General features: G+C 35.7%; 2 protein-coding genes across 3 annotated transcripts; one reads left to right on the forward strand and one right to left on the reverse strand.

Moving 5' to 3' along the window:
• The first annotated feature begins 946 nt into the window (after positions 1–946).
• LOC113561918 lies at positions 947–2798 on the forward strand. Its single transcript, XM_026969546.1, has 4 exons — positions 947–1048; positions 1800–2030; positions 2135–2474; positions 2563–2798. The coding sequence occupies exons 1-4, from the start codon at positions 947–949 to the stop codon at positions 2796–2798; spliced, it is 909 nt and encodes a 302-aa protein (XP_026825347.1).
• A 13726-nt stretch (positions 2799–16524) lies between these two features.
• On the reverse strand, positions 16525–23373 carry LOC105284104 (aminopeptidase N-like). Of its 2 annotated transcripts, none has more exons than XM_026973399.1 (12): positions 23279–23373; positions 21653–22129; positions 21005–21460; positions 20662–20839; positions 20396–20558; positions 19480–19561; positions 18718–19130; positions 18023–18300; positions 17716–17912; positions 17287–17589; positions 16951–17026; positions 16525–16787 (listed from the first exon to the last, which is right to left on the reverse strand). In XM_026973399.1, exons 2-12 carry the CDS (start codon positions 22126–22128, stop codon positions 16638–16640), a joined length of 2772 nt encoding a protein of 923 aa, XP_026829200.1. In that variant the 5' UTR covers position 22129; positions 23279–23373; the 3' UTR covers positions 16525–16637. The 2 variants fall into 2 exon arrangements, with proteins under 2 accessions (XP_026829200.1, XP_026829199.1); XM_026973398.1 differs by lacking the exon at positions 23279–23373 and adding an exon at positions 22265–22407.
• Positions 23374–23588: the final 215 nt, after the last annotated feature.

A 23588-nucleotide genomic window follows, 5' to 3' on the forward strand; every position in this document is an offset into this window, starting at 1 on the left:
GCTTTCTATCACCACCCTGTTCCTTTAACAGGTTATGGGCCCAGTTCACTCATACTGTGCATAAAGTGTGTGATAGAAATCAGTAATCAGTTCTCGGAGCCGGCGGTAACCATCTTGGAGCGTTCGCGAAGACGTGGCAAGTGCGAGTGAATCGAACCCACCATGAGCGAAGAAATCTCGGCTCGGCACGTGAAGAAGTTCGACGGCACGAATTTCCAGGGCTGGAAATTCCAGCTGAGGATGCTATTTGTCGCGAATGGCATCCAAGACGTGGTCGACGGGACGCGACCGATGCCAGCCGATGCGACATCGGCAGCAGGGAAGCTCTGGGTGCGCGACAATGCGAAGGCGATGTTCCTAATATCTTCCGCGATGGAATACGAGCGATTGGAGCCACTGCTGGTGTGCACAACCACGAACAACATGTGGACCAAGCTGAGCAGCATTCATAAGCAGAAGTCCACCTCTAATAAATTGATGCTCACGCAAAAATTTCACGAATATAAAATGGCGTCAGGAGACTCGGTAGTTCAGCACACTGCGAAGGTGCAAAACATGGCCGCGCAATTAACAGATCTAGGCGAGATGGTGTCGGACGTGACCGTAATGGCGAAGATTCTGAGCAATCTATCTCCAAAGTATAATGCTCTGCAAACAGCGTGGGATAGTGCAGATCCAGATCGCCAAACTCTTGTAAACCTGCAAGAAAGACTCATTCGCGAGGAATCGAGGCTGAATGTGGATAGTGAGGATGGTACAAGTGCGCTTGCTGTGACGAAGGGGAACAAGGACAAGAAGAAACCCGGCAACCGTGATAGCAGTAATAGAAAGACCAACAAGGACACCTTGTTATAAATGTCACAAGAAGGGACATTTCGCGCGCGAGTGCCCTAAGAAACGCGTGAAAATTGAGCAACGTGGCGAACAGGAGCAGGATTGTGCCTTCATGGTCGAGGACAATAACAGTGCAAAGTGCCAGTTCGGAGCGTGGACAACACCGTCCAACGATCAAAGTCAAAAGCTGCTAAAGGTCGACCAAAGCGATGTGGTTAACAGATAGCGGAGCATCGAGGCATATGACCTTTAGGCGTGACTGTCTCATCGTATACAAATCCATCAAAACAGGAGGAATAATAGTTCTCGGCGATGGCGAGAAGTGTAATATCGTCGGAGAGGGGACGGTGATCGTCGAAAAATACGTAGACGGCGTTTGGCGCGAGGCTCGCGTGGAAAACGTTCTACATGTACCGCAGCTGAAGAAGAACTTGTTCTCAGTAGGAGCCTGCACGCAAAGAAAATTTGAAGTGCGATTCGATGAAAAGTTCGGGTAATACTTAAGGAGACGGGCTTCCTCACTGATTTCCTTCTAACTTTGCAATATCGTTTATTTTGATGAAAAAATACAATTGCGAGAAGGAAAATCGTCGCTCTCAACTAGAAAGAAAGTTATCACCTACTGAAAAATGACAGTTTCGGGGTTAGGAAATCTGTCATACCGGCGATCTACGGGCGTAGCGCACACTGACTGAGCATGCGCGATGACGTCAAAGTGCGCGAAATTAGAAATGTTCCGTGATTGTCGCTGTCCAATAGGTAAGTTATTAACAATGCTATATGTTATCTGTCATTTGTTTCCATTTATAACCATGAAGCTACACGAGTTTCTGGCAGCGACGCACAACAAGGAACAATTAATCGATTTGTTAATAGAACATAAGTTAATACACAGTGAAATACAGTGTCCAAAGTGCAATAATAAATTAAAACTTAATACAAGTAATTTCTCATTTCGCTGCCAGAAAGTATTTTACGAGAAAAATAAGCACAAAAAGTACGTCAAGAGACAATGTTCCTTCAAAGCTTCTGCAAAAGTTGATACATGGTTTGACAAATCTAAACTAAGTTTAGAAACTGTGTGCAGACTGAGTGCATATTTTATTATGTTGAGGCCTCCACGACATCATTTCCTATGCACCGAACTTCAATTATCCGAGCCTACTGTAGTAGACTGGATTTCCTTTTGCCGAGAAGTAAGTATATTTTGATACATTAAATATATTGAATATATATTAATATGTTAAATATATGCAAGTATTTAAAATTTACAATACAATTTATTTAAAAAATGTTATAGGTTTGCATCGATTGGTCCAAAACAAATTCCACCATCCCGAGAGGACCGAACACAATTGTGGAAATAGATGAAGCAAAAATCGGCAAGAGGAAATATAATCGCGGCCGGATAATTGATGGCAAATGGATCTTCGGTGGAATAGAGCGAAATACAAGGAAAATATTCCTTGTACCAGTTCGCGATCGCACGAAAGAAACACTGCTGCAAGTCATCAAGCAGTGGATCCGGCCTGGGACGACAGTGATGTCAGATTGTTGGAAGTCCTATAACTGTTTAAACAGTGAGGACTTCCAACATCTGACAGTTAATCACTCAATGAACTTTGTCGACCCAGATACCGGTAAGTACAGACTACTGTTTATTCGACATTTTAGTTATCACAATTTATATCGTACTTCTTTAATATTACTTATTTTTGTCTTCTTTAGGAGCCCACACACAGAGTATTGAACGTGTTTGGAGAGAAGTTCGGGCAAATATCCCACGATACGGAACTCGCACTTCACATCTAATGGGATATTTGGCTGAATATCTCTTCAAACGCGTTCATCCTTACGAAGACCGGATAAGCAGTTTCTTCCGTGCAATTGCCGAGCTCTATCCATCGAAGATCATGGAGGAAGATGTCACGGAGACCTCAACATCTGCCTCAACATCTAAATAAGATGTTGCCATGCAAACTCAGTCTGCACACAGTTTCTAAACTTAGTTTAGATTTGTCGAAGCATGTATCAACTTTTGCAGATGTTTTGAAGGAACATTGTCTCTTGATGTACTTTTTGTGCTTATTTTTCTTGTAAAATACTTTCTAGCAGCGAAATGAGAAATTACTTGTATTAAGTTTTAATTTATTATTGCACTTTGGACACTGTATTTCATTGTGTATTACCTTATGTTCTATTAAAAAATCATTTACTTTATCATACTAAAAATTATTTATTACTAATCTAATCTACCCTAATCTGTTATCTGTTAATTGAAAGCGTTTTCCACCCACCACCCCCCCTCGCAGGGTGGTGGGTGGAAAACGCTTTTTTTCATGTCGACACTTTCCGTGTCGAAATAAACGGTGTCCAACTGCACGGTGCGCAATTGAACACTAATTTGCATTGCAAGTACACACGCGTTTAATTTCGCGCACTTTGACGTCACCGCACATGCTCAGTCAATGTGCGCTACGCCCGTAGATCGCCGGTATGACAGATTTCCTAACCCCGAAACTGTCATTTTTCAGTAGGTGATAACTTTCTTTCTAGTTGAGAGCGACGATTTTCCTTCTCGCAATCGTATTTTTTCATCAAAATAAACGATATTGCAAAGTTAGAAGGAAATCGGTGAGGAAGCCCGTCTCCTTAAGTATTACCCAAAAACGACGTGTTCGAAAAATTTAAGGAGTTTGAAAAGCTAATTTCAAACAAATTCGGGCGTTCATTAAAAATCTTGCGGTCGGATAACGGTCTAGAATTTTGCAACCGGCAAATGAACGATTATATTGCTGCTCGTGGAATTAAAAAGGAGAACACTGCTCCTTACACGCCTCAACAAAACGGGAAAGCGGAGCGTGATAATCGGACTATAGTGGAGAGTGCGCGTACAATGTTACATTCGAAAGGACTTCCGAACTGTCTGTGGGCAGAAGTGGTAAACACAGCTGTGTACGTGCTGAATCGAACAGTATCATCGTCAAGCGATGCGACACCGTATGAACTGTGGATGGGCAAAAAGCCGAACATTAAGCATCTACGTATTTTTGGTTCAGATGCTTACGTACATGTGCCGAAGCAATTTACGAAAAAGTTCGATCTGCGCGCGCGGAAAATGATCTTAGTGGGATACTAAGGCGACTCCGAAAATTATCGCGTTTACGATCCGACTACGAAGCAAGTGAGTGTGACAAGAGACGTCACGTTTAATGAACGAGTGGGCAGAACAACGACCAAAGGAGGGCAGTCACGAGAGGAAACAGCGGTCTGGCTTCCGACGGCGAGAAACGGTGAAGAAGATGAGGACGACAACGAGGAGCCTCCACGAGAAGCTGAGGCAGGTTGTTAGGGCAATCGAAACGAGCAAGAAAATGCTGAAAAACCGCAGGAGGCTGCCAATGGACGAGATGTCAACGGAGCAGCAAATCAGCGGCAGGTCAGGCCACCAGAGACTCCACGAACCCTGAGAGATCGCGCATCTTTCAAACCACCGATGAGGTACGAAGTGGATGTGGCCGAACACGTTACACCGAATACGTACGAAAAAGCTATTAATGGTGAAGACGCCGCGCAGTGGGCGCTAGCCATTAAAAAAGAATTGAAAGCGCACACGATCAATCATACCTGGTCGATTGTACCGAGACCAGCAGAATCGAAAACAATAGATTCGAAGTGGGTCTTTAAAGTCAAAGAAAGTCCAGATACCAAGATGCGACGGTTCAAGGCGAGGCTCTGTGCAAGAGGGTTCCTGCAACAGCGAGGAGTTGATTTCAATGAAACGTATGCACCGGTCGTGAGATACGACTCGTTAAGAGTGCTGCTGGCAACGGTAGCTGAAACTAATCTCGAGCTGCTGCAATTTGATGTTCAGACAGCGTTCCTATACGGCGAGCTGGACGTCGACATCTATATGGAGCTGCCAGAGGGACTCAACGTCAAACAGGACTCCAGGAAAGCTGCAACGGAAGATTTAGTCTGTAAACTCGGAAAAACACTGTACGGTCTGAAGCAAGCACCCCGGTGCTGGAATCGAAAATTTAAAGAATTCTTGAATCGGTTTAATTTTGAAAATAGTGAAGCTGACCAGTGCATTTATATCGGGTGACTAAATAATGAAATCGTGTACTTAGCTTTATTTGTAGATGACGGACTGGTTGCAGCAAAATCGAGAGAAACATTAAATTTTGTAACAAGCGGTTTACAAGAAAACTTTGAAATAAAGATCGGCGATACTAGAATGTTTGTTGGTTTACAAATAGATCGCGATAGAGTTAATAAAAGTCTAATAATTCACCAGAATGCATACGTAAATAAAATACTCGAAAAGTTCGGGATGAACGACGCGAAAACTGTCAGCATACCAGCCGATCCTCATACTATTTTGTATCCGGTCGAAGAGAATGACGAGAAGTCGAATGTTCCATATCGAGAGGCGGTCGGATCACTAACATTCTTGGCGTCGGTATCGCGGCCCGATATAGCGTTTGCAGTAACTACCGTGAGCAAATTTTTGAATAATCATAATTATGAACACTGGCGAGCAGTGAAAAGAATTTTTGCATATTTGAAAGGCACTAATGATTACGGCATAGAGTATAAAAGCGGCGGTAGCAAGTTCGAGTTAATCGGCTTCTCGGATGCCGATTTTGCAGGCGATGTTGAAACCAGGAGATCGACCATGGGATACATATTTCGTCTAGCGAACGGTCCGGTAACATGGTCGTCTCAACGACAAAAAATAGTTACACTCAGTACGACCGAGTCTGAGTACGTAGCGGCAGCAGCGGCTACAAGAGAAACAATCTGGCTGAGGAAACTACTCACCGATCTTAAATACCCCTGCGAGAGGGACACGATATTATGTATAGACAACCAAAGCGCGATACGTCTCGTCAGGAACCCTGAGTTCCATAAAAGGACGAAACATATCGATATACGGTATCACTATATCCGGGAAAAGGTCGAAAACGGAGAAATTTCGGTAGAATATGTTCCGTCAGAACTACAGGAAGCTGACATTCTTACGAAAGCGCTCCCGAGAGATCGATTCAGAAAATTCCGCGATATAATTAATGTAGCTTCAACGAAGATGAGACGCTCAAACGGCGGTAGTGTTAGAGCATAAGAGTTATCGCGTCTCTCCTCGATCGCGTCGATTCCTCGATAGCGGTCGGGAATTTCCGGTGTACTTCGGGCAACGGGCGAAATTCGGACGATGCTGATTTCAAACGATCTATTGTAAGTCGAACCGTCAATCAAGACGAACGTGTATCGAGCACTCTAATAAATACGAGATAGTTCACGGAAATCAAGTGAGACTTGTTAGAGAACAAATAGCTTTTATCACCACCCTGTTCCTTTAACATTAAGATATCGCGAATCCGCCTGCACTGTTTTTTTCAGAATCGTTTCTAGTTATTTCGTTTGTAGTTGAACTTTCTAATTAACATTAGTTTAAATAAAAAATAGCTAACTTTGCCATTTGTTAAGATATCGCGAATCTGCTTGCGCTGTCTTTTTCAAACTCGTTTCTAGTTGTTTCGTTTCGTTTGTAATTGTTAACATTTGTTTAAACAAAAAATAGCAAACTTTGCCATTTGTTGAGATATCGCGAATCCGCTTGCGCATTCTTGTTCAGAATCATTTGTAGTTCTTTCGTTTTATTTGTAGTTGAACCATTCAAAAGTTATTAACATTTGTTTAAATGAAAAATAGCTAACTTTGCTATTTGTTAAGATATCGCGAATCCGCTTGCACTGTCTTTTTCAGAATCGTTTCTAGTTGTTTCCTTTGTAGTTGAACTTTCAAAAGTTAACATTTGTTTAAATAACAAATAGCTAACTTTGCCATTTGTTGAGATATCGCGAATCCGCTTGCGCATTCTTGTTCAGAATCATTTGTAGTTCTTTCGTTTTATTTGTAGTTGAACCATTCAAAAGTTATTAACATTTGTTTAAATAACAAATAGCTAACTTTGCCATTTATTCAGATATCGCGAATCTGCTTGCGCTGTCTTTTTCAGAATCGTTTGTAGTTGTTTGTAGTGCTTTTCGTTTGTAGTTTAACAGTTCGAAAGTTATAAACAATTAAACAAATTGCAAAAAGCTAACTTTGTCATTTCTGGAGATATTGCGAATCCGCTTCCGCTGACTTTTTCAGAATCGATTTAATATAACATAAACCTGAAGAGGAAGAAAGACTGCTAGAAAAATGGGAAGATGGTTTAGTTGAGAGACAAAGTCCGTGAGAGAGAGAGATATTTTCGTAGTATACTGATTTTAATGTGAGCGCAGGATGGCGAATATATTTTAATCTGTATCTTTAACATAATACTTACTATCTATACTATAAATATTAGTTTTATTTTGAATTCTTAGCGGTGTACAAGAGAGTTCTTTTGTAGCAAAATAATTTCTGCGATCGGCGTATGGTATGTGTATGTGTATTTTATGTAAGTGCACAAGTGTACATATACTTTATAGAGAATTTAAACACCAGATAATTAGGAATAATAATTAATAACAAAAATAATAATCTATAAATAATAATTTAGTTTTTGAACAATTAAATTCTATGCTATTTAAATTTTAAAAATTTACAAAAAGGAGTGAGATCCCTACAAAATCTTTTTTTAAAAAAGAAAAAATATATACGCCAAGTACATAAAACGTGTCGGACTTTGTAAAAACAGTGTAATTCACAAAATCTTTCTAAAAAAGCGTATTATGAAAATTTATTATTCATTCAAAAATATATATGAAATCAATGCAAGTAGCCAAGTTATCGTTGTTATTATTCGAAAGTGCACTGTTCACAAATGGATATGAAATCAATGCACTTTATCTAGTATTTCTTTAAAAATGGATTTTGTCAATGCAATATCCAATAATTACATACAACAACAGATGCAAAATTAATCCAACAATTATATGAAACAAAAGTTTTATATCATAGTGAAGCAAAAAACTTGGCGTGCCCGGGTTAAAATGGAATAGCCCACCAATGTTTTATAATATAGAAATTATTATGCGGGCACGCCAAGTTTTTTGCTTCACTATGATATAAAACTTTTGTTTCATATAATTGTTGGATTAATTTTGCATAAATCTGTTGTTGTATGTAATTATTGGATATTGCATTAACAAAATCCATTTTTAAAGAAATACTAGATAAAGTGCATTGATTTCATATCCATTTGTGAACAGTGCACTTTCGAATAATAACATTTAATAAATATATTAAATAATTTAATCAACCAATATGCGTTTTTTTATGTTCTATTATATACCTTTGAACTGCTACATATTCCTCGCTCACAAAATCATGATGCAGCTCATTCGATCGATCACAATAACGTCTGTCCATCATGAAGTATATCCTGAGTATTGAGTGATTATTACGTTGTATTGTTAATTGTATTATCAATCGAGTGACTTCTCAATACATTGCAGAACTTTCTGCGACAGATTGTACTTTACATATATATTTCAGTGTCGTTCATCTGCCTACCTTCTTACGTTCATTCACACTACTTAAGCAAGTTGCATATACACATACATAATTACATACATAAACATCGTAATTACATACATAATTACATACATAAACATCGTAATTATATTAATATATTATATTGAAATATTATTTTTAATCGCCAGTTCAGTTATATATATATTAGATACAATTTTTGTCGATCATACATTGGAATAATATTTCAATTTAATCCACCCTTGATCTAGTTATAGGGTTTGCAATATGTGCCGTGTGGGGGCACGCTTGTGGGTTTTTCTCGCAGGCACTTTGTACGGCGTTGTTGCAATATATATACATTTCTAACTTCGTTTATCAGCGTCTAGGGCAAGGGATTGTCTGCATAGCCCTACTGATGAGTCTGCAGACGATCTCAAGACGAAACGCTCCTTTCCAGCTTCATTTGATGATTTATTACTGCATATGACTAACAAACCCCGTCGGCGTGCAGTTTATCGCGTATTTAGTGCTGACCATCGAGCACACGTTAGCCAGTATGATCGACAAAAATTGTATCTAATTAATATTAATTATGTATAATTCATTCTAGAAGTTTAACGCACTATCAAGAGACACGGTAGTGTCTCGCGCCAAGTATACGCGCAGCGAGACCGCACCGTGACTCTTTTATTTTACGCGAAGCGACGCTTTCGCAGACACTAAGATTATTAGATCTCAATAACCGCTGAACGGATGAACTTCTAAGTAGGCTCAATGGATAGCTTGGGGTCGAATTATATAATAAAAGTGTTTTTATTTTTCTTGTACATGCCCTACGAGCAGAGATATGGCGATGCAAAGTCTGAAAAAGTCTGAAATTGGAAAATTTCATTTAAGAAACGTCGTTATCGTCGTTAAATGTACAGTCCGTTCTTTTTCGTCGAGATGGCAGCAGCTCCATTTATACCGACCGGCGGAGATGCTGTTGATATATCCGTGTGACTCACACATAACGATCATATGTAGAGGCTCTACATTAGAAAACTCTAACTTATCGACCCGACCGTCATGTGTAAGTCACACGGATATACGGACAGCATCTCCGCCGGTCGGTGTACGACAAGTGTACGACGCGATGTAGTGCAAGAAGTTGGAGTGAGAAAAGATATATTTGCGAGAGAACGAGTGAGTGAGTGAGTGAGTGAGAGAGCGAGTGAGAGAGAGAGAGAGAGCCAGTGAATGAGAGAGCGAGTGATATAATGTCTATGCGTGCAGCGCATAGCCACAGTATAGGAAAGAACAATAGGCTCACTCTACGAAAACGCGTACTAATAATTGTCTCTCGCGCATGACCGAATCGCACAACCAACAACATGGCGGCTCTAAACATATGTGAGCAGTAGCCAGCAGTAGCTGTGATATAACCTCCATCTGTTACTTTTTTTACAATTATATCAGAGAATTACATACTAAATTCTTCGAAAATATTAATATTATTACTGAAACAAATGGTATGCAAAAGTATATGCAAATTTTATCGACTATTCCGTTCTCCCATTCTTGTCGTAATTTTCTCAATATTTATTTGTTAAAACTATTTATTAAAATAAGATTGTATTACATACTAAAATTTATTAATAGAAACTTGAAAACCAAAAAGAAGAGTAACAGAAAAACTATTATTTTATGTCATAAGTAATAATTTATACTTTTATTCGTGTTATACATGTTACTATTTTATTAGTTTATATATATACATACATGTATGTATACTGTGAGTGCAATTTATGTTTTTATTACATATTTATATTATAGATTTCTGCTTGTTGTTTAATAAAACATTTTATATTTTTCTCTATTTGAATTTTATATAAACTAATGGTGCCAAAAAGTTTAAGAAAATAAAATAACATTCTATTAGAAACCCATACAAAATAATTAGTTTATTTTTCCATAACTTTACTTTTTATACTAAATAAAGTATAACATTTCTATAATTTTATTAATATATTTTGCAACTAGTTATAAAGTTATATAATAGTAATAGTATTAAATATATTTATTATTTATTTGTTATGCTTAATTAAGTATTCTTAATTATTTTTTTAGGTTTGCACAATGTGTATCAATAGACTCAAAGAAAAAAGAAGAAGTGGACATGGTATTTAGATATCTGTTTTTATTAACTGAAGTCTGTACTTTATAACTGAACTAGCTGCTAGTTTAGAATTTATTTTTCTCCTTCCATATTTGAAAAAAAAACAGATAAACTTTGAATTAGTGTAACCAGTTTAACTATAAAAAAACAGATCTGAAATTCTGACTGATCGAGGACGAATACATTTATACATATATTTTATATCTATCAATTATATTTTTCTAACGTGTCTTATTATTTTACACACACACAATTAGTAAAATTATTTATATATAGAAGTTATATTACATTTGTGTTTACACTATCATACTTTATAAATAACAATATTATCTTAAAAAATATTATATACATTCATTACAATTTATTAAGACTAATAATTATTGTATATAAAAATTATTAATAATTTAATAATAATAATCATTGTATATAATAATTGTATATTTGATTTTAATAAAATTGTGTTTTAATTAAAAGTAACTATTTAATACAACCTTTTCATAGTATTTCTATAATATTGTTATTAGGTATATATACATATATATCTCTTTAATTGTACCGATTGCCTTTCAAATTAGAGCGCGCGCACAACCAGCAATATGGCGATCTGTTAGTCATTAGATCAAAGGTGCCGACACCGAGTGAGCCTACTGTTCTTTCCTATACTGTGGCATAGCGATCCGAGAGCAAGACATCAGTGGGTCTCGAACCCTCGTCTCGTGAGAGTTACGTACTGTAATCCGGTAAGTATATTCAGTTTAGCGGCCTCATTAAGCTCTTTCGAGACGATTTACACGAAACGAAAGAATCTGGTAGAAAAAAGCGTCGCTCTGCCCCGCAAAGCGGGATATTAATCGTTAAAGTTGATTACTTTTCAGGTTAGGAAATCTGTCAAATACATTACTAAATATAATGACAGGTTTCCTAACTTAAAGAGTGGTCTACTTTAATGAGTGATATCTTGCTTCGCGGGGCAAATCGACGCTTTTTTCTGCCTAATTCTTTCGTTTCGCGCAAAACGTCTCGAAAGAGCTTAATGAGGCCGCTAAACTGAATACTTACTGGATTACAATATGTAACTCAACTTTCTTTTCAGATCGGGAATATCTCTTATGTCCATAATAATTGTATACACTAATTTGTGAAAAAGCGCGATTAGACAGTTTTATACGTCTTTGAAGCTGGCACGACGTTCTACGAATATCGACAAAATATTAAAAGTTCTAATAGCACTTTTCATAGTTCTACAGTTCTTGATAAAAATTAAAAAGAGTTCTGCATTCCTTCTATTGAAAAATCGAAATTGAAAAAATGTGCTAACTTCGCGAATCTAGCACGACACTCTCTCCTCTAAAGTACTAAAACACATGGAAAATTATTATTTTTGACTATAGTTCCCGATAGTTCTAATCAAGATTCATATATATATATATATAGAATATATATATATATATATATATATATATATATACACACACAATTCAGATCGATATTCCACCAATTAACAATTTTTGAATAATTTGGTATATCTGTGTTCAGCACGACACTTAGTGAAAATGCGTCGTGCTGATTATTTTCAGCAGTTCTAACGATAGTTCTCGACAGTTCTGCAAGAGTTCTATGCAATAGAATTAGTTTAAAGAAGAGTTAACTATCGTTAGAACTGCTGAAAATCATCAGCATGACGCATTTTCACTAAGTGTCGTGCTGAATGCAGATATAACAAATTATTCAAAAATTGTTAATTGATGGAATATCGATCTGAAATTGTATATATGTGTGAATCTCGATCAGACCTATCGGGAACTATAGTCAAAAATAATTTTCCACACGTTTTAGTACTTTAGAGGGGAGAGTGTCGTGCTAGATTCACGAAGTTAGCACATTTTTTCAATTTTGATTTTTCAATAGAAGGAATGCGGAACTCTTTTTAATTTTTATCAAGAACTGTAGAACTATGAAAAGTGCTATTAGAACTTTTAATAGTTTTTCGATATTGGTAGAACGTCGTGCCAGCTTCACAGACGACATTTTTATTGTGTCATTGTATTATATATAACTACAAAAATGCATGATATCTCGATAAAATTACCTTTTTAAAAAAAAAAGTAAAAAAGGGCGCCAAGTATGCGCGTGGTATGTGCTTGAAAAAACCAATGTGATAGTTTCTTTAATTAAAAAAATATTAAACCAAGTAATATGTACCTTTATATTCTCATTCAATGATCCTATTCCAATCCAAGCGATAGTAGTTCTAATTGTCTTTAAATATTAGTATTTTATAGTATTTTGTAAAAAAATTTATGAAATCCTCAAATTGCGCCAATTGTAAAGAGGATGTATTACTTCGAAAATTAATTATTGTACAACAATTTAAAAAAAACCAAGTGGTAGTATCTTACCAATTACAAAGAGAATATATGTATATATTGTCTTGAAAATTTGTTATACACATACTTTCAAAAAATATAAAACTTTGATTGATTAAATAATATTTAATGCAAAATACTTAGCGTTGCTAGACCGAGTATTACAAGAAATCTCTCTTTCTCTCTTTCAGCGTTTAGTATGTAGCAATTTAGTATTAAGTTTAGCCTTTAGTATTAAACGCGTGAAATTTGTTAAACTTCTTTTTATATGAATTTGATATGTAAACAAACGACTTGAGCTTTAGTAGGCGTGTAAGGAGTGCAGACGAGATGCTAGGCGCTGGCGAGGTCTAGCAACGCCAAGTATTTTGCATTAAATATTATTTAATCAATCAAGTTTTATATTTTTTGAAAGTAGGTGTATAACAAATTTTCAAGACAATATATACATATATTCTCTTTGTAATTGGTAAGATACTACCACTTGGTTTTTTTTAAATTGTACAATAATTAATTTTCGAGGTAATACATCCTCTTTGCAATTGGCGCAATTTGAGGATTTCATAAATTTTTTTACAAAATACTATAAAATACTAATATTTAAAGACAATTAGAACTACTATCGCTTGGATTGGAATAGGATCATTGAATGAGAATATAAAGGTACATATTACTTGGTTTAATATTTTTTTAATTAAGGGGTAACGCCACTTTGGCGCCCGGAAAAACAGCCTAATTTTTTATGGGAATATAATGAATGGAATACAAAATCCGTTTAAAGACCTTTATTGTACATACTTTGAAGTGTATTTACAAATTTTTATTGAATTTTTTTTACAAAATGGCGGCGCCAGAGCTCAGCCTCTTCTCACAGATAGTGTTCCGCGGCCGGAAAGATTTCTCCTCCGATTTTTGACCTGGAACAAAAAACTAAACATTTTTGAGTCTTATATAAGGTTAGCTCGAGAAGTACGTACGGAAATTAAAAAATACCGTTTTTTATAAAACTGACGCACGTTTGAACAAAAAGTTTCATTTTTAGGTAACAAAACTTTTTGTTCAAACGTGCGTCAGTTTGACAAAGAACGGTATTTTTTAATTTCCGTACGTACTTCTCGAGCTAACCTTATATAAGACTCAATGTTTAGTTTTTTGTTCCAGGTCAAAAATCGGAAGAGAAATCTTTCCGGCCGCGGAACACTATCTGTGAGAAGAGGCTGAGCTCTGGCGCCGCCATTTTGTAAAAAAAATTCAATAAAAATTTGTAAATACACTTCAAAGTATGTACAATAAAGGCCTTTAAACGGATTTTGTATTCCATTCATTATATTCCCATAAAAAATTGTCAAAATTAGGCTGTTTTTCCGGGCGCCAGAGTGGCGTTACCCCTTAAAGAAACTACCACATTGGTTTTTTCGAGCACATACCACGCGCATACTTGGCGCCCTTTTTTACTTTTTTTTTGAAAAAGGTAATTTTATCGAGATACTACGTACATGAGTTATGTTACAGTATGTGTTACATGTCATCTTTATTTTTCAATTGTCCCATAAAGTCTGCAACGGTTCATCTTTTCTACGCCGAGCTATCGATTGAAATAAATTTGTTAGTGAAGTGAAATCATATCTATATATTTATATATGACAAAATGTAAGATGAAGAAGAGATTTATTCAATAAAGGTTAGAATTATATTAATTATACTGTCATTCAGTAATTACATTCCAACCTGAAAATATGATGCATCGGTTTGAGAGTCTTACAAACTGTTCGCCACACTTGCGCTGCCTTTATTATTTTCTCAGGTCGTTTCAGTCAATAATCAACCCAGCAAACACAGTCATATAACAATGATATTGCCATAATATAACAGAATGTAACACGCAATATAACATGTTCGTTACATGTAATGTATATGTTAGTTGTAATTTCCCACTCAAACGAAATTGCAGTAATATAACAATAACATAACGTGTTACTAAAATGTTATTTAAATGTTATATAAATGGAATATATATTATTTATTCTTTCTTCCTCTCTCTACAACTACAGGTGTATGTTTAATTTATTTTCCTAAACGTTATGTACAAGTTCGTACTTTCCTCTTATTTATTATTCGTTCAAACATGTACCACTTCATCGTAGAAATGGACTTACGATACAAGTTGTGCCCTGCCGTGATCACCGTTCCTATATATATTTTGTATTATATTTTGCATGCGAGAAACGAAGCCATCTACCGGACAACTCGACATCTGAATGTTAAAAATGATATATAACATAGACATAATATGCAAATATTACAGTTATATAATATCGCATATTTCAGTTATATTACTGTTATATTATTATAACCAATGTATAACAGAGCAATATAACAGTTTTATAACGCAGTTATATTGCAGTTACAAAGTAAATTATGCAACCTCAACATTAATAACATATAACAGTTGTTATATTACGTGTTACTTCTGTGTTATATAATAGTTATATTTTGTGTTTGCTGGGAATATTCAAAAGAATGTTTTTACTGTGGAATTAAAAAGATTGGCTCTTTTTTTATTCATACTGAATCAAACTGTAAATTAGCATAGAACATATAGTAAATACCTTTACACGTGAGTTATGCAAATAATTTCCGATTATCACTAATTAGAATTAGTAATTACTGTGCAATGTGATATAAAACACGAACATTGCGTCAATATATACTGTGTTTTTTTAATCATATGCAAATGCTCTAGTTTTTTCGTCACAAATAGTAAAAACTAGTTTGGAATAAACAAACTAATGCATCGTAATACTCAATAAATATCTATCATTGAATGTTCCAAAGTATTAGGCAGCCGTCGATTGCAGTGAGTAATGTTGAAAGCTGAAGAGTTACTTTGAAGTGCTTGATTGAAGTGTACTTGTAACCTGTAAGTAATACTATATAATTATATAATACCTGTAAATAAAATCAAGAGACACGGTAGTGTCTCGCGCCAAGTTCACGCGCAGCACAAAATGCGCTACATGAAATACATTAACTGACAATGTTGACTAATGTAAAATTGTTATTTACTTAGTGAATATTGTTCTATATTGTTCTATGTAGCAGCGCCAAGTTATTTAGCAATACTATTTTTTTATTTTAATTAAATTTCATTTGATTTTGTCTAAATGTTTTAAATATTGCTTAATTTATTAATTACTTAATTAATTGTTTGTTAATACTTGTTTTAATAATTAATTGTTTAACTACTTTAAAAAATAATTAATTGATTAATTAAAACAATTAATATATAAATAGAAATATCATAGAAATAGTATTTGTAATATAAAAATATATAATCTATGATGAATTTCATATGTTATAGAGTTTTTAGTTTTTTTAAATGTTATTTATATACATTTTTTAATAGGTTAATTTTTATTTTATAAATTTTTACTTGGCGCCATTTTCTGATATCATATTTTTTATAGGTTTATGTATATAACAAACATTTATATACGAGATTTTTTTAATAAGTTAATTTTTACTTGGTTAATTTTAAATGTTTTTAATAGGTTAATTTTTGTTTGATTGGGTGCGACTGGCGCGTGTACTTGGCGCCTTTTTCCCTTTTTTTAAAAAAGGTAATTTTTGTGAGTATAAACTACGGTATGTCTATCAATTAGCATGTACTTCATGAAAATGAAAAATATAAACTTGATTATTGAAATCGTAGTTTTTATTTTTGCACCATTGCTTTTCTTATAGACTTACAATATTTGTAATTCTAATACATATTGTTCACACAGTCGATGCACTTGACGAATCTATCACGGTGTGTTACCTGAAGATAAACATGGATTTCTATGTGTTAGCCATAGACGAATTTTATTCACTATCGTCTCCAGCAGATCTATATTGTGTTCTCGAGCTGTTATGGCGTCTGCTTCCAAGTCAAATTTCTCCATTAATGTTTTTATCTAAAAATATTTTATACTATCACATTTTGTAATATTTCAACAATGATTTCAATCACGTATCACATTCTTATTTTTAAGAAAGCGTTGAAATATAAATTAATAAAAGATTCCCATAACGTATAATGAATGTATAATTATTTATAATTTTGATTAAAATCTGTACCTTTCGAATTTGTTTCTTAGAGACAACGCTCCAGCTAATATGATGTAATAAATCCGTGGCATCATCAAGACTGTAACTAAAAATTCAACACATCAGTCGTGTAACAAAAGAAATAAAATATATAGAGAGCTACGCATCTTCTCTTGATCACAGATAATCGAGATTAAACTTTAAATATTCGCACTTATTCGCAAAGCAGAGTGATTATTATATATAATCTTTTGCAAAACTTTGTTATAGATTTACAATATGAAAGTCTTTTTTCGATTTCTGATAATATTTTACAATCAAGAGAATCCGTGCAGCTTCTTGAGACATTCAAGGTAAGATCATTACATGGCAGTTAACTTATCCCAGTGATTCGTAGTAAAATCTATCACCATTTCGATATTTGGATAATCGCCAGCTAATATAGAGCCGAAGACACGATAAACATATTGCTTCGGGATTGGAAAATCTTCGGATATGGTCATGTTCAAGAAATTCTCGATGATAGTCAGGTTCTTCGAGTGTCCGAGGCAGTCTATCGCTGTCGGTTCAGAGTGTTCCGTGTACATGTACAATAGCTTGTACCACACACTTTCGTTTGCTAACTTTACACCGTTACAGAATATCCACTGTTTCTTTTGGAACGAAGTACTGCAAAGAAAAATTTCCATAAATACCGTACAAGAAAGCGTCTCGAATGTAAAGATTATCACTGCATCGCAAATTATTTCAAAGTACATTATTTGCTTCTTGAAGGGTGGAATAGTTTATATTCACCTATTTGCGAACTCCGTTGGATTTTCCAAGTAAGCGATCAACTGTGCGTGAGCCTCACGTAAGCACATAGGATGACCACATGCACATGCTCTCTCAAGAACTTCATATCTCGTTATTTTTGTAAAATAATTGTCATCGGGACGATCATGTACGCTTAAGCTCTCTACAATATTGGTCATTAAATCTAGAATGTAGAGCTATAAATAAACATAATTTTGATTAATTTTATAAATCATAAAAATTCGTAGAAATCAATTTCGGTTACGCAGAGACTTTATGATACATGACGCATATCACATGAGCTTACTTTAAGTAATTCACCCCCGTTATTATAAGCGAAGAACTTGATCGCATCCTCAAAAATCACGAACAGCGGATTCCACACTGTGTAGTCCGTCTCACGTCGCAGATACCTCGTAATGTTCATGAAAATCTCGGGATCCAATTTGTTTGCGAACATGAGGTTCATCGCATCACTAATTATTTGCGCACGATTCAATGCGTGCACTTTCAAATAATTCTCCGAGTCCAGATAGTCAGCGATCTTCAACCAGTTTGTCGCGTCATAATTCACGGAATAGAAGCCTGCAACGTTGATTGCCAATGTAGAATAGCAAGAAGATTGTTTTAGTTTTGGAAACGCGACGTTGTAATTTTAGTTTTGTTTTAATAGCGCGGTGATCGCGTTCAGTTTGATATGCGGTTGACGATTTATGTTACTTTGTTTCCGCGGGCGACCACGCAGCGGCGTGAGCAGCGCGAAGGGAGTCGAGATCTGGCAACGAGCGAGTCAAGACGTGTTACGCGCAAGCCAGTTGTTACATTACGTTCTTCTATTTTATTGTACCGTATCTCAGTAAATTCTTGTGTGGATCATCAAGGATTCTTGTCATCTTTATCTCACTTTCGATAACATCCCACACCAATGTAATGCAAATTCTCACTAAGTGAGGTGTTAATGTTATGTAAATGTTAATTATCACACTCTCGATTATTTCTCACCTGTACGTTGAATGTTCACGATGACCCAATCCTGCGGTGCAGTATCATTCGTTATTACGAACTCGTCAAATTTTTGTGACAACCAGGCCGTGGGTACAGTTGACGAGAAATCCGGATTGGAGCGAGTCGCGAAATTAATCGGAATCCACCATCGCGTGTTGGCGACGTCCATCTTGCTGGTATTTTTTTGTGCGTTAAAATAAAAGTTTTCGTACGGTCGGAAGGATTCCTGCGTGAAAGCCATTTTTCCCGTTTGCTGGTCTCTAATTACTGTTACGAGCGGATATCCCTTCTGCCCTATCCAGGTGTCCATTACTTCCTGAACATTGAATTTTTTTTTGGGTAGCGTTGATTCGTCCAATGCATCTTGCAAAGCAGACCACAGATCTTCAGGCTCGGCCACGCTATACTTGCTAAATTATTGAATTGGTACATTAATGTTAAATTCACGAGTTTTGTTAATTTTCACGTAAGATCGTCTGCTATGCTCTTTTATGGCAAATAAATGCGCCGAAATCATAATATATGACAGTACTCTACGACAAGTGGAAACGTATTTGAAATGTGAAGAAGTCTAAAATCTTATTAAAATTTAATGTACGCAGTATGTTTTTTTATGTGTACATAAAGTGTATTATGTAACGTGTCAGACTGTATTATCGATTTCTGTCAGCGTTCATAAATTTTGATTGGAAAAATTTATTTGTCATAAATGCAGCTATTATTTTTTACATAAGAGAGTGTATGTAATATTTTACTCACTGTTTGTTAAGATATTTAATGAGTCCCGCATGAAATACTTCCTCGGTAAGACAGTGTGACAACATCCGCAAAAATAGAGAAGCTGAAACGATATTCATATTCCTTAGAATCGTGAGCGAAATATGCCTTGATTGTAATCTTTGATCTCGGCGGACATTTGTTTCTTAAGGGGGTTTTCGTTTTTTTTAGCACTTTTTTAACCTATTTTCATTAATTTTTTTTGAAAGAAATAAACATCACAGCTGTTTCGGATTTTTTGTATTTTATTTATCAATATTTTAGTAACAAAAGGAAAAAAAATCAGGCCTCCAGGTCGATTTTCTGTTGTGTTATGCGCGTCGGGCGGCAGGCGTCACAGATAAGCAGAGAGAGCTGGTGTCCATGATTGCAGTATCTGTAATGAAGATAGAAACATTTTCTTTAAATGCTCTTGTTCTATACATGTGTCTTTATGTCTCGAACTAGGATAATTGAAATTGGATGATTATTTTCAATTTTACGACTTCTTAAAAAAAAAACGGTTTTTGACCCTTTTTTTTACCTTTGACCCGCCACCGAAAATGCAAATATATAGTTACCAACATAATCCTAGTTCGAGACATAAAGACACATGTATAGAACAAGAGCATTTAAAGAAAATGTTTCTATCTTCATTACAGATACTGCAATCATGGACACCAACTTATCTGTGACACCTGCTGCCCGACGCGCATAACACGACAGAAAATCGACCTGTAGACCTGATTTTTTTTCCTTTTTTTACTAAAATATTGACACATAAAATGCAAAAAATCCGAAACAACTGTGATGTTTATTTCTTTCAGAAAAAATTAATGAAAATTGGTTAAAAAAGTGCTAAAAAAAAACGAAAACCCCCTTAAGCAACTTTTCAACTTCTTTGTCAAAGAACATTTACCTTTGCGATTCTCATACGAATACGGATGAAACTTCGAACTAATTTCGTCGACAGTATTCAGCTTCATATTGAGAGGCTGCGTATCAAAGGTGCTATCGACGAAAAGCATTATATGCAGCACTCTGACTAAGAAAAACTGCTTAAACTGCCAATTTTCATATATCTAAACAAAAAATTGATTTAGCAAATACATACGCAAATACGCTTCATTGTATTATATTTATCGGAACAATAGAAATAAGCATATTTGTAAATCTAGATTTTACCTTATCGATGATGTAATGTTTGAGATACTCGATGATACCTCCGTTCAGCCATACATTGTTCCACGACGGGGTAACAACATTACCGAACCACTGCTGGATCGACTGAAAAGTAATGCTGTCCGCAATTTTATACGCCTCTATTGGATTACTATTGCCCTTGTACAGCATCATAGCTTCCCTGTACAAGAAATGCCGAATTGTAGTGTTTTACAGTTATACAAAATTTTCTAAATTCTAATTTTCTACATTCTAATTTCATTTCGATTATCGCACATAAGGACAGATAAAAACATATATAATTATAAAAGCGCAGAATGTTCCTTATGGTTCATCGCGGTGTTACCTGTAAGTGACAAGACCCCAACTTTGCACTTCCTTATTCGATAGGCCAGGAAGCGCAACGTGATCGACTTTCGGCACCCGGATGGAGCCGTTGGTGTATCGTTCCAGTTCGATCGCCGCTTTCTGAGCGACCTCGTGGGCAAAACCAACCGAGGAAATTGCGCTGCTTCTGGCCCAGACGTTGATGGTGTCATCGGAGTTGCTTATATTACGGAAATCGGAGACCAGAAAGCCGACCAGGTACGTTGACATGACGGGCGATTCTCCAAAATACGTCCACACCTTTCCGTCGTCCTCGTCGATCTCTGACACTTCGAAAACTGGCATGTTCGAGATGGCTGTGTAATCGTACCGGTGCTTGATGGCAATCTTGAAAGTAGCTTTCAACGCCGGCTCGTCCCAGCACGGGAAGGCAGCACGCGCGTGGGTCGGTATGAAATTGGTCCCGGCGAACCATCTAAAATCGCAAAGATTTTTCTATTTTATTAATTGGTAATAAATAAATCTGAAAAATAAAGATAATTGTCATTAAATTGCGTTGGCTCCAAGTTTTATTTCTCTCACGGCTTCATTTTCGTTACGTGATATCTAATGCTATGTTTCTTTATATATTATATAATAATAATGTGGAGAATGATTTTACACTTACACTGTATTGCCTGCTTCGTCGGTGTAGGAACTTCTATAGAATCCGTATGGTTTGTCGTTCAGTGCACCAACAAATCTCAGATATAAGATGTAATATCCGATGGGCAGCTCCTCATCGAAACCAAGGCTCAGCGATTCGGTGAGATTGTTATGGTCGTACGTGACGGGAATGTAAAAGTCGAATCCGGTTTTCACCCTTAAATGAGTCACGTTTTCATCTATCATCAAGTTCTTTGAGTGCAGCGTGAGGATTCTCGTCCTGTTCAGAATCTCGATGTCCACGAGCACCTCGCCGTCAAACGTGAAGTTGTCCGGCGCGAGATGTAGATTTAATTTGAGATCATACAGCAGTGGTCGGGTATGATTAGGGAGCCGATAATGCACAGATTTATCGTTCGGATTCGGTTTCTGGATAACGGCAGCGTCTGCTATCAAGAGCGTCAAGACGCACACCGAGGCGATTCCGTGTAGCGGCATCCTGCAAAGAAAAATAAAAGCATGTAAGAAAATAACAGGAGAAATTACAAAATAAAATAATGAAGGAATCATTAAAAAGAATAGAATAAAATAATAAAAAATCTTAATTCAGGGAAAAAGATTTTATAATACTCACATTTTATATTAATGTTTTCTTTTAATATTTTTAAATGCCGGACTTGTGATATGTTAATATCGTGATGGATTTTATACATGCGTAGTTCGCAGCTTCGTAGAAATTAGGAAGATATTACGTCATCAGCTATTCAGGCACAGTAAAGTACAGAAGATGTAATGGTGGTGCGCGTCTCCGTTACGTCAAAACGTCCAATATGATAGCCAGATAGAACAGAGCGTATTAAGTAATAAAGGCGGCTATCAAGTTCAAGATTCAACCTTGTATCATTTCTACGAACAACTAGCAACCGTCTTGCAAAATGAAAATTACCTTAAGTTCTTAATGCTTTAGCATACAAAGTTAGCAGGTCAGACGGACTCATTAATATGGAAATCACATGACTCGCGCGCTGTTAACGATGAAATTGTAACGACTACGGCTATTTAATTCACGATGTTTTCTAACACAACGATCGTATCAGGTATTAAAAGTAAAATATTTTGCAATGCTATCGTCACGAGGAGTTTCAGAAAATCATGCAATTCGTTTTGTAAGTATCCGAGCAACGTTATCCTGTACTGTGACATCAATATTTAGGAATACGAAAAACATTTTTGAAAACATAAGCTTTTGAAATACATGCAGTTCTACGTTTTAATTATTAGCGTTTTATTTTATTTGTATCTCGTGTTACGAACAACTTTTCTCAAATTTCTCTTAAAAAGAAGTTAACATTCAGTTACGCGATGCCATTTATACATAATAAGAGTTCATAAAAGCGAGAAGAGAAAAATAACAATTTTAACTATTTTTGTAGGATAAATCCAGCAAATTGATTCATGAATGCATGCGAATAGCAAAATGGCTTAATATCTAGTGTGACCGAGGCAATAAAAATTTTAGTTTTATTTGCGCATGAAATGACAGAACGTCGCGTCGCTTAGCTTTTCGCTTTTACGTAGAGATATTATAATTCATAAATAAATGTTTAACGACAAATTAGATTATTTCTTCTTTTTTTTGCGTACTCACACTGTCAGGCGTTAGAAGACTCCGCGACGATAGTGACGATTCTACTAATCGAGGTAACTCTGAGGCTTCCCACTTTATAAGCCTCTATGCTTCGCTTTCAAGAAGCGTATTATTAAGTTTGACGCTAATGAAACATGATTCTTTCGACGAAGTAAGCATGGCAAATAATTCGGTCGAATGTGACATGAGTTACACGTGTATCCAGATAGTTCAAATATTATTTATATTAACTGCTTTCTTAAAATTTCTCTTTCGAAACTTTTTCTGTAATGTATTTCATTTATAACATATTATGCGCTCTCAAATCTAT

The sequence above is a fragment of the Ooceraea biroi genome, chromosome 1, assembly GCF_003672135.1.
Source record: "Ooceraea biroi isolate clonal line C1 chromosome 1, Obir_v5.4, whole genome shotgun sequence".
Classification (NCBI taxonomy): domain Eukaryota; kingdom Metazoa; phylum Arthropoda; class Insecta; order Hymenoptera; family Formicidae; genus Ooceraea; species Ooceraea biroi.

Bases quoted from the DNA above. Each gene is read 5' to 3' on its own strand.
- LOC113561918 (XM_026969546.1), top strand. From the start codon at position 947: ATGGTCGAGGACAATAACAGTGCAAAGTGCCAGTTCGGAGCGTGGACA. The intron at 2,031-2,134 runs GTAAGTATATTT...AAAATGTTATAG, and splicing joins GGATTTCCTTTTGCCGAGAA to GTTTGCATCGATTGGTCCAA. The intron at 2,475-2,562 runs GTAAGTACAGAC...TGTCTTCTTTAG, and splicing joins CTTTGTCGACCCAGATACCG to GAGCCCACACACAGAGTATT.
- LOC105284104 (XM_026973398.1), bottom strand. The intron at 19,562-20,395 runs GTAAATGTTCTT...ATATCGTTTCAG, and splicing joins TTCGTATGAGAATCGCAAAG to CTTCTCTATTTTTGCGGATG. The intron at 17,913-18,022 runs GTAAGCTCATGT...GTTTATTTATAG, and splicing joins ACGGGGGTGAATTACTTAAA to CTCTACATTCTAGATTTAAT.